General features: G+C 38.5%; 1 protein-coding gene across 2 annotated transcripts in view; it reads right to left on the reverse strand.

Annotated features, from left to right (window-relative positions):
* The window catches only part of LOC126412190 (tyrosine-protein kinase CSK), a 234,514-nt gene that overhangs the window by 52,759 nt on the left and 169,268 nt on the right, over positions 1-12,487 (reverse strand). For both annotated transcript variants that reach the window (XM_050081669.1, XM_050081670.1), the window contains exons 4-6: positions 12,149-12,283; positions 2,757-2,893; positions 1,819-1,980 (exon numbers count right to left, since the gene is read on the reverse strand). In XM_050081669.1, the coding sequence (XP_049937626.1) occupies positions 1,819-1,980; positions 2,757-2,893; positions 12,149-12,283 (434 nt within the window). The remainder of the gene's footprint in view (positions 1-1,818; positions 1,981-2,756; positions 2,894-12,148; positions 12,284-12,487) is intronic.

The raw sequence follows: 12,487 nt of genomic DNA on the forward strand, positions 1-12,487 counted from the left end.
TGCTTTATATAATTTTTGCATTACTGCTTCCCTAGAGAAAGGACAAATTTGTTGGGAACGCTTTAACAGTTAACATATAGAGATTTATTAATAGATTCTTCATAGTTTATTTGGAGTCCAATTACACACATTACAGGGGTGAATCAAATATAAACCGCAATTTTTGTTTTACATGCCTTTTTGTAAATGGAGAAACGCACAATCTCTGCTTACTGTTGCTTTCATTTCTAGTGATTGATCTCCACAGCTACAACATTGTCATACCATTTCTTTAGTCAGAATCACAATGTGGCGTAAAACCGTCCAAAATTTTGAAAAGACTTGCGGCACAGTTTGGTAACAACTGCCTGAGAAAGATTCAACTGTATGCATGTCACAAACGTTTTTACTAGGATGACAAACAGCTGAGAATGCAGCTCACTGACATCACCTGAGGACCAGCATGACTGAGGAGGATGTTTGCATTGTTAGAATACTGAAGACATTAACCGAATAACAGTTGCTGAAATTGCTACAGAGATTATCATGAGCTATAGTAATATTCAGGCGATCATTACTGACAAACTTGGATTTTGAAAGTGTCCACAATGTGAGCGCCTCATCTTCTCACTGCACAGTACAAATTTCACTGTCTCAAGCCTGCACAAATGGCTACTGAAACTCTACCAAACTAAAGAGGAACATTTTTTGCACCACACTGTGACCTGCAATGAAATGAGTGTGCACCACTACACCCCAGAATTGAAAAAAAGACAGGGAATGGCATAAAAAGGACTAATCTGCACTCATTACAGCCAAAAACCATCTCTTCACAAGTAAAGGTCTTGCATTAGTCTTTTTTACTTTAAAGGAGTTCTTCTCGTGAATTTCTCTACAAGCATCGCACTGTGAGCCCAGCATACTACTGGAAAATTTGGACCAAATGAAACATGTGTATTGTCAGAAAAGGCACACATTTCCAAACCAGATGGTATCATGCTTGATGACAGTGCTCAACCCCACACAGCTGCCTAAACTCAACCTCAAATTCAGGAATTGTTTTAGATTACACTAGAACATCATCCCTACTGTCCAGACTATCTCCCTGTGATTTTCATTTGTTTGAACCACTAAAGAAAGCAATCAGAGGACAAAGATTTGATGACACTGGCACTGTCAAAGTGTTCATGTGCAACTGTCTGCTGTCACAGCCACATTCATTTTACAAAAAGGGGATCAAGAAACTGTCTATCCACTGGGAAAAATGTGTTTCCCATTCAGGAAACTATATAGAAAAATAAGTTATCTGTATGAATTTCTATGAAGCTTAAATATGCTTACAAAAAAAAAATTCTCAATGTGCATCACAGATGTACTCCACCATTTGAATGATTACTTGTCTAGACTAATGTATGTCCGACTTATTCTGCACAAACATATCAGTTTTTAACCTAAGGCAGAATCTACAAAGCAGCATCTACGTGTGTGTTTGCCAGCCAAATAAATATGATGGATCAAATAAAATATGCAATTTTTGCTATTACCAATTGGTTATTACCAACTGATATACAACACAGCAGCCACAAAACTGAAAAATATGCAGTTTTCTTCGTGAAATTGGTAATTAAATTCAACTGCAGTACAAAGTTACAGGGGTTTTATAAAGATAGTGATATACAAATATATTATAATGCTATAGTGTTATATTAATATCCACAAGTAGTTGTTAAATGATAAATTTGTAACATACAACATGAATTACAAACATCTGTGATCACAAAAATTACTAACACATAGTGTGAATCACATAAATTTCTGTACAATATTATAAACACTTACTGGGCAAAATTAATTTGGTCTCGTCGAGTCACATGTAACCTTCCTCGAGAGCGGAGGTAGTCAACTAAAGAACCTTTGCTCATGTATTCAGTCACTAGATAAATGAGCTTGTTGCTGAATACAAGACCAAGGAGTTGAACAAGATTTTCGTGACGCAAAGACCTTAAAGAAAACAAATGAGTAAGGAAATTATTTAAAATCGTACGTTGTAAATTCAGGAAACTACTGAAAGAAAAAAAGAAAAGAAAAAAAAACAGCAATATGAAAATAGTAACACTTTCACATTTATATTTTAGATATAACAGTGTCTACATGCAGGAGTGATACGGAGAATCATAGGATTTTAATATACGTGGTATTCTTCCTTGGTCGTGACTTCTATAAATGCAATTGTGTATGTAACTTCTTGTCTAACTTCCTCAATATACATTTATTATAAGATGTAAGTTTGCATTTAACTAATCTGTACTGACAATAACAGCAGCCAACATCTGCTTGAGACACTCACATTATACAAAACTTCTAAAATAGTGGTCCTCTAGTCACTGTAAAAACATCCACAATGTTAGTTGTATGTTTCAACAGCCAAGATGACCACATATTGTTGTTCGAAAGCTAAGAGACTAACCTCAGTATTAGGGCAAAGCAGTAAAATTATTGTGCATGAAATACAAAATGCACCATGTAAAACAGTAAGTGTAAAATTAAATCTGTGTGCTTCTCCTGTAAATTATGAACACTGTGCACATGCTCATACACAATCTGACTGAGCAAAAGCTATATTCTTATGATATTTGTACTGATGGAATCTGTATCTATTACACTGACAGACACTGAAAAATTTGTCAGTTTAAGTTATCACAATCTACTCAGAGAAAATACCACATAAATTTGGGTAGTAGCATTTCTGAAGATATTCTTAGTGACTAGAGACTTACGTCATGAGTGATGCTTCAGCAAGAACTTTCTGTGCTGCCTCACTCGAGTCCTTTAGCATTTTCACAGCAACTCGCTCACCCCGCAAGAGACCCAGCATGACATCACCAAATTCCCCCTTCCCAATGGGTTCTTTCAGCTAAAAACAAAAAGTAAAACAAAAATAAATCATAAAGCTATTGTAAAAATTCAAAATGAAACAACTGTGTATTCAATAATAAATATCGACACATGAAAGGCTGAATGAGGAATCCACTGTTCTCTCCTTCTACTCAACCTCCTAATGTTCTCTTCCCTCATTTCACATTCACCCATCATTATAAAGAAAGATACGAAAACTTTGTGGTAATTTTTCTGGCTTTTAGTCCTTGTTTCCATGGTCATGGTTATAACATCATGCTACTATGTGTTATTGTTGTCAAGAGTCTGATCATTGCTTTCAGCAATGCATGTTAAAAGCAGAACTCGTTAATTTCTCTCATTGAAAATTTATAGTATGAGAAAATATTCATTGCGAAATTATAGTCCACACATGAGTCAGTCAGAATGTCATCCTTACAAAACTGAGGCTGAATTTAATCCCAGTCTGATTGTTCCTAACAGAATACAGAGTCACATAGTGTCCAAACAGGTAGCAGTAAAGGCTTTTGAATACAGCGTCCAAATATCTCCTAAATTGCCATCAATTATGACAGAAACATGTTAAAATAACCAGAAACAGAAACCAGTCACTGAAACAACCAATGTAGCGTCACGTGCAACATGTTGCTGAGGCCTTTTCACCTCATGAAAAATGGTTTCCAGAAGTTTTGATTGGGTTCGAATACTATCTAATAGATCCAACTGTAACTGCTGGGAACAATTCTGTCTCAGTGAGCTTCATTCTCACTCCACAAAGAGCAGTTAAAAGTTGCCCTAAAATTTGCTTCCTACTGACTGTCTCACCACAGAAAGACCCAAACACCATCAATTTGCAGCTCACCTTGAGGATGATGTATTATTCTCTTTGTCTGGAGAATTGTTGGCATGGATGAAGCAAAAGCTCGGAAACCAAAACTGTACATAGCAAGAATTTACATAGTCCCCTGAGGTGATCATTGTTTGCACACCCAGAGGTGGCACTTAAATTTTTGTCTTTAGGAAACTGCTATAGAGGCTGGCGTCTACACGTTCCTCTTATGACTATCATACTCCCACAACAAGTTGTAGATGGGGATCTATGGCATTAAGATTAGAGAAGGTAAAAACTAAAGAACAGCCAAAGACAGAAATAAATGATCAAATCGATCGAGGAGGAACAGAAAGTGAGAACAGGACTGAGAAAAACAAAAAGGATAGGAAAGATATTATGAAGTTCTGCAAAATGATGGTCAGGTCCTGCAGAAAGTGTCATTACTTCTGTCTCTAAGCTGGTCATAGGTTGTGTTCCAAAAATGAACGGTGTAGAAACAGAAGTGATGACACTTTCTGCAAAGCCTGGCCATCATTTTGCAGGACAATGCTCAAGCATGTACAGTGCAAGCTGTTATTGATTTGCGTGACTAATGGGGCTGCTAAGTGCTATACCACCTACTGCACTCCCCTAACTTAAGCCCTCGTAAGTTCAATTAGATTTCTAAACTGAAAGAAACACTTCATGGCATTCGCTTCAGAATTTCTACAAATTTGTCAGGCAATACCATATTTACTTGAATCTAAGCCGCACTTTTTTTCCGGTTTTTGTAATCCAAGAAACCGCCTGCGGCTTAGAATCGAGTACAAAGCAAGCGGAAGTTCTAGAACATGTTGGTAGGTGCCGCCGCAACTAACTTCTGCCGTCGAATATATGTAGCACTACACAGGCATGCTTTGTAGGCACAAAGATAAATACTGGCGCCAAAACCTCTGCGTCAGTAAATAAATTTAAAAAAAAAGGTGGAAGACGAGCTTTTTTTTCTCCGCCCTGAGTTTCAACCACTGCATTTTCATACATTATCCAACGAACTAATTACAAATTCCGTATTGTTCATCTTTGAATGTAGCAGAATTTTAATGTACTACGAAAATCCGACAGGCAAGACTGTTTGGGATGTTTGTCAATATGGCCAACTCTACGTTCTGAATTTTTTCCTAGCTGTGAGAAGAGATGGTTGCTAATAGGAACCTGACGAAATGTGAATCACATGCAGTATTCTCTTCACCATAAGAAAGGATACGGATATAAACATTTTGCCATGTATTCTTTCGTGTTTGCTGCTATCTCATTTAAATCCTGTCTGCCTAATAAACTACGAAACTAGAGTGAGACAACAGCAAACGCGGAAGAATATACATATCGTGTCATGTTTATATTTGTATTATTCTTATGCCTAATAGTGATACAGTCAGAAATGAAGCACGGCAACTGACTAGATTTTTAAATCTAAGATGACTCTAATTTCTGTGCAGAATTTGATGTACTAAAGAAGCGGCTGCAAAGATTTTCAAACGGAGAAAAATTTTCGCCTAACTCTTGTTCAAAACATGTTCTATCATACGCAGTCTATTATTTGGTTCTTGTTATTCATTATCAAAGAAAGCAGCAGTGTAAGTAACAACAAATAGCAGTCTCTTGCCATTGTTTCGCTAATGAGACGATTTCTCTTTTTTTTTTTTTAATTGTAAGTGGCGGTAGCGTGCACAAAAGCAAGCCATGCCGCGATCGGCGAAAGGCGTTAACACGCACTATCAGAATGCGACAAACAATGCATGACACAGTACAGTAATGCATTTTCAGCTTAGAGTGACGTAAACACCTATAACAAAGAAAACGGCACTTATCAGATCAAAGCAAAATAAGCAATTGATTCAAACCAGACGAAGCATGTGAGAAAGGAAGGGTACCCGAATAAATATGGACGGAGCACCTGACGCATAGCAATGGCTACCTGGTAAAGCTTAACTGCTAAGCTTACGACTCGAACCGAACTACTGTAGCTGCATCATCATTCATTCGACCTAAATTGTGTCTTGTATTACGATGGACCAACTTTGTTTCGATTTGGAGGTGCGGCCTAAAACTTTTCTCCCCCCCTTGAATTTTGAGTCTCAAATTTCAAGTGCGGATTAGATTCGGGAAATTTTTTTTCCTTTATTTCGAGTCTCATTTTTCAGGTGCAGCTTAGATTCGAGTGCGGCTTAGATTCGAGTAAATACGGTAGACCGCACTGCTCAAACTGTCAACACAACTGGCACTGCCAAGAGTATCCTATGACTTCCACATCGCTGGCAATGGGTTATACACAATGCTGGTGACTACTTTGAAGGTCAGTAAAACTTTGAAACAGGTATCTATTTTTTATGAGCTGTAAATAAATAGTTGCCCCTATTAAAGTTCCAACCCTCGTACAAGATGAAAAAGGTCAATAGTGTACATTTTAAAAATGATAGTAGGCACTGGAAAATGTGCACCTGGAGGGTGAACATGTTACATAGTTCTCAGTTCATTGTTACTGCCTAATATTGTTACAGGTTTCTCTCTCCATCCATGGTTTGGAGCAACATAGTTATTCATTTCAGTACTTCTACATAAACCTTTGCTTTTCAGTTATAGGAGTCATCACTTTGAATAACAAGTAAAGCAGTCATCAACCCAAAGATTGTTTCGAGCACCACAATGCATTAGTAGGCATGTTCCTGGCCGAGGTGGTTTGCCGACCTTTGAACTGAATCACCCAGCCAGTTATAGGGGGCCTATAATGTATTGTGGATTCTGAGTCACAGTGCAGTTTGGCTTTTTTCACAACAACAAATATTGTCAGAGGTGAAAGCAGTGATAAGCAACAGATAAAAGTTGCAGGACTGACTACGGGTCAAAGTTATGACCTTCGAATTTTTAGTATGGCACTTTACCACTGACATGAGCTACCAAGTCACTCATTACATTGAACTGAATGAAAATCTTAAGAAATATCTTAAATTTTATATGCCTCAACAAAGGAACATCCAATGTGGACTCTTCTGTCATACATTTTCTTTATTTTACATTATTTTTAATAGACAGTATGTTATGTTGTTTGCAGCAAACACTGGTGACCAATTTTTTGTTGGCGACATCATGAAACAGTCATTTCACTGACTTCCTAAACCTATCCATCCTATTTTCATGGTGATTCTTTCCAACCATGACTTTACTTGCCACTGACCTTTAAAATTTTATGGGCAGGAGGTTACATCTTTCAGGTGGTGACATCAAACAGCTAATATTTAAGGTTTATTTTCCTAGTTGTTGTTCACAATTGTTTGAACTGTTCATGCATTTCAGAAATTCATCATCCATGACATAAAGCTTAAAACTTATGCATAAAGCATCTGTAATGAGACAATTAAAAAAATAATTTACAAAGGAAAATTCAATCAAGACAATCAGTTATGAGAGATTTGCTGGTCTGCATTTACCTTCAGGAGGCAAATACACGTAAGTAAAAGTTACATACTACTCAGATTTCAGAACCAGCAGTTCGTTCTTACCTTCATCATCACTACAGATGGATCCCTCATACCCAGGTCTATGAGTGACCTGCCCTCCATTTTATCCTTCTCCAATCTCTCCCTGTCTTTTCACTGCGTGTTTGCAGATGACACAAGTATTGCAATAAATAGTATGTCGAGTGTAGTTCTAGAAAGATCTGCTAATGATATTTTCATGGATATTAATAAATGGTTTAAAACCAACTCACCGACATTAAACTTCGAAAAGACTCACTATATGCAATTCAGAACCTGTAAGAGGTTTCCACCCAGCATATGCATAAGGTATGAAGAAGAGCAGATAGAAGAGGTTGACAGTCTTAAATTCCTGGGAGTATAACTTGATAATAAATTCAGTTGGGAGGAGCACACCACAGAACTGCAGAAATGCCTTAACAAATCTGTATTTGCAATTCGAGTGTTAGCAGACATAGGCGACACAAAAATGAAGAAGCTTGCATACTTCGCCTACTTTCATTCCATAATGTCATATGGTATAATATTTTGGAGTAACTCTTCAAGTCAAACAAAAGTTTTCAGAGTCCAAAAGTGTGTAACATGTATTATTTGTGGAGTAAATTCATGGACGTCCTGTAGAAACCTCTTCAAAGAACTGGGTATACTAATTACTCTCAGTATATTTACTCCTTAATGAAATTTGTCCTAAATAATATACCTCTTTTACCAACAAACAGCTCAGTTCATACATACACTACCAGGAACAAAAATGATCTGCACAAGGACTTAAAAGCACTTACTTTAGTTCAAAAAGGGGTCCACTACTGAGGAACACTCATCGTCAATAATTTGCCAGCAAAACATAAAAAATTTAGTTACAAATAAAGATCAGTTTAAAAGGAGCCTGAAAGACTTACTAGTGGCCAACTCCTTCTACTCCATTGATGAATTTTTTAATAGAAACAAATGATGTATTGTATATACTCATACTATTAGTATTGTTATTTCAGCTTAAAAAAAGATGTATATACTCATACTATTAGTATTGTTATTTCAGCTTAAAAATATTGACATGTTCCACATCCACGAGGATCTCCTCATTACGGATCTATGGAACGAAAAACTAATCTAATCTAAAAAATCTAAGGAGACAACTGTTAGTTCCAAAAGATATGTAGCTTTTCATTATTAACTTATACAGTCACCTAACATTACCGCTGGATATATTTTGTAAACCACATCAAATACTGACGAACCGATTCCACAGACCGAACGTGAGGAGAGGGGCTAGTGTAATTGTTTAATACAAACCATACAAAAATGCACGGAAGTATGTTTTTTAACACAAACCTACATTTTTTTATGGAACCACATTAGTTTTGTTAGCACATCTGAACATATAAACAAATACGTAATCAGTGCCATTTGTTGCATTGTAAAATGTTAATTACATCCAGAGATATTGTAACCTAAAGTTGATGCTTGAAACCTCCGACGTTCAGTTGCGTGTTGTAACAAACACGGGCCACGGTCGGCAAGCAGCGTCTGCAGGGACATGTTTACGATGACGACTGTGTTTACGAGTGTGGCTGTACTGCACTGTTGTGGTTTGGTCTAGCTGTCGCAGTGTCCGCTTGTAGCACTTGGTGCTATTGTTATTCTGCATTCGTCTCCGCACGCAGACCAACTGTAGTACACCGAGTTACCAGACGTCTGTGATAGTGTAGTGTTGTAGGAACTGTGACCACGGTGTATTCGAACTCTGAAAAGGCGAAGATGATACTCATCTATGGCGAGTGTCAATGAAATGCAGCTGAAGCCTGCAGGGTGTATGCAGAACGGTACCCGGACAGAGAGCATCCAACGTGCCGCACATTGCAAAACATCTACCGCCAACTGTATGCAACAGGTATGATCGTAGCACGCAAACGGGTCCGTAACAGGCCCATCACAGGAGAAGCGGGTGCAGTTGGTGTGTTAGCTGCTGTTGCCATGAACCCACACATGAGTACACAGGACATTGCGAGAGCCGGTGGACTGTCAAAGTACTGTCATGCGCATACTGCATCGTCACCGCTTTCACCCGTTTTCAGGTGTCGCTACATCAGCAATTACAAGGTGATGACTTTAATCATCAAGTGCAATTCTGTCAATGGGCATTAACAGAGAATGCATTGCAGTTCTACCTGTTTACCAATGAAGCAGGTTTCACAAAACACGGGGCAGTGAATCTACGGAACATGCATTACTGGTCCGTGGACAATCCTCGCTGGCTCAGACAGGTACAGCGACAGCGACCGTGGACTGTAAATGTATGGTGCGGAATCATTGGCGACCATCTCATTGGTCCTCACTTCATTGCAGGGGCCCAAACAGCTGCAACATACATCGCGTTTCTACAGAATGATCTGCCAACGTTGCTCGAAAATGTCCCACTGGAAACGCGTTGACGTATGTGGTATCAGCATGATGGTGCTCCTGCACATTCCGCAATTAATACTAGGCTGACCCTTGACAGGATGTTCGACGGGCGTTTCATAGGACGTGGAGGACCCATAAACTGGCCAACCCGTTATCCTGATCTTACACCTCTGGACTTCTTTTTGTGGGGTACGTTAAAGGAGAATGTGTACCGTGATGTGCCTACAACCCCAAAGGATATGAAACAATGTATTGTGGCAGCCTGCGGCGACATTACACCAGATGTACTGCAGCGTGTACGACATTCATTACGCCAGAGATTGCAATTGTGTGCAGCAAATGATGGCCACCACATTGAACATCTATTGGCCTGACATGTCGGGGGACACACTATTCCACTCCGTAATTGAAAACGGAAACCACGACAAACCACGTGTGTACGTGTACCTCACCCCTCATGGTAATGTACATGTGTGTCAGAGAAAAAGACCAATAAAAAGGTGTTAGCATGTGGACGTAATGTGCTGTTCCAGTCTCTTCTGTACGTAAGGTCCATCACCGTTCCCTTTGGATCCCTATCGGTGCTCTCCGATACACACGATCGAACAGCGGAGGAGTGGTACTCAAGCGTCAACTTTAGGTTACAATATCTCCGGATGTAATTAACATTTTACAATGCAACAAACGGCACTGATTACGTATTTGTTTATATGTTCAGATGTGCTAACAAAACTAATGGGGTTCCATTTAGAAAAACGTAGGTCTGTGTTAAAAAACATACTTCCGTGCATTTTTTTATGGTTTGTATTAACCAATTACACTAGCCCCTCTCCTCACGTTCGGTCTGTGGAATCGATTCGTCAGTGTTTGATGTGGTTTACGAAATATATCCAGCGGTAATGTTAGGTGACTCACCCTGTATATGTCTACTGGCAGTGCTAAATATTTTACCTCCTGGAGGCAAGAATTGACCAGCAGATTTGTCTCAATTTATTGGACATTCAGTGGCAGTGATGATGCGTTTTAAGACAGTATGGATACATACTCGTTTCTTGAACCTCAAAAACAGTGTCAACAAAAAATGCATACAGAATTTGATGTGTCATGGAGAATTTATTTTCCTACCTACGTAGTTACATTTCTGGGAAAAAGTAGTTATATGTTTCTTTCACAGATGGCAGTAGACATGTCAATCTAGCTGAGAAATCCAGTTGGTGGCAGGAGACTAATGTCAACATAGTGGACATACATTTGAACATTGAACTGCAGAGGCCTGTTGTTATAAGTGGTACTGAGAGTTTGAGAATATTGCTGCAGTTCAGAGACAGCAGAGACATGAATATGGGATTCATTCACCAACAAGGTTAACAACCACACAGCTATCATACAAATTCAAGGTCAATGGAACAGTGTGTGACGTGCCATCAAAGTGACCTCAAATGGCTCCAATGATAAATCCTCGAATGTGATGCTGGAACTGTTACAGCATTCATCACAAACATTTTCAAGGCAAGGTTCACATGAGATTGGTCTAACTGTTAGTATAGTCCACCACATTCTGCAGAGAAGCAGGCTGATGCACCAGCTAAATGATAACAACAAAAATCACAGTGTAGAATTTTGTGGATGGGTTCAGAGAATGGTGAATATGAACCAGGATCTACAGACAGCACAATGCAAACTTAATGGCACTATCAATTGGGTAATGGTGCACATTGGGTGCAAGACAATCTTGACAGTGCTGTTGAAAAGTCTGTGAAAATGCCTGGTGTGATTATGAGGTGCAGTTTGTCTCCTAGGGGACTCGCTGGGCCTTTCCACTTGACTGTACTGCAACAGCAGAAAACTTCACGATAATGCTAGCTGATTATATTCTCTCTTCCATTCATGAAATGAAAAGTAATTAGCAGCAAGATGGACCTCATCCCAATAATATAGGGATATACAAGTGTGTCTTGATCAATAGGTACATGGCTAGTAGATAGTACATATGGATATGGGATCAATCAAGTTTCCTGCACATTCACCAGACCTGAAACCACTCAGTTTTGTATAACAAGAGACAGTGAAAGAGAACATGTACCACCACACACACTACATAATCTGGACCCACTTTGTGAAGAGATTTCAGTGATGCATGCAGAAATCCAGTGAGACATTTTGTTGTAAAGTAAGGAATCTCTCTCGATTCATACTCCGAAATGCAATAATGATTAATGTATCCACAATTTGGAAAATTTTGTTTTACCAGAAGCTATGAAAATAATTTTTTACGATAACTTTCAAAAGCGTTTACAGTTTGTGATGCACTTTGTATCAATCTTGGCTAACACAATAACAGGGAAACTTACCTATGCAATCACTCAAGGAGCATTTCAACAAAAAATAAATTACACTGTTATTACACTCTTATTCCTTGTGTGAAAGTGTAGAAAAAACGAAGTGTTATTCTGAAAAGAGCCCCACTCCTTAAACTTGTTTCACTGTTCTGAATAGATATACTATGAATTACAAAACACACTCTTACCTCCAGGTCATGATTAGGAATCACCCAGCCAGCAGCTACAAAAGCATTGGGATCCACACAGAATTCTTGCTTTCCTTTCTTTGGCAGACTTTTTGTAAGTTGTGTGCACAGCCCATCAGCATCTTGCTCATAATGCTGGAACAACCACCCTAACTCATCAGTTGTTTTGTTCTATTGTAAGTTACTGAAGTGGCATGCACTGTAGTGAAAAAACAACAACAAAATATACAAGAGCACAAAAAACCCAAAATATGAGTAAAATGAAGCAAAAGCTATAAACAGGCATTACATTTTTATCCACACTGACAGTGGCTATCAACTGATAAACTGAATCATAAT

This window comes from Schistocerca serialis, chromosome 7 (assembly GCF_023864345.2).
Source record: "Schistocerca serialis cubense isolate TAMUIC-IGC-003099 chromosome 7, iqSchSeri2.2, whole genome shotgun sequence".
Taxonomy (NCBI): domain Eukaryota; kingdom Metazoa; phylum Arthropoda; class Insecta; order Orthoptera; family Acrididae; genus Schistocerca; species Schistocerca serialis.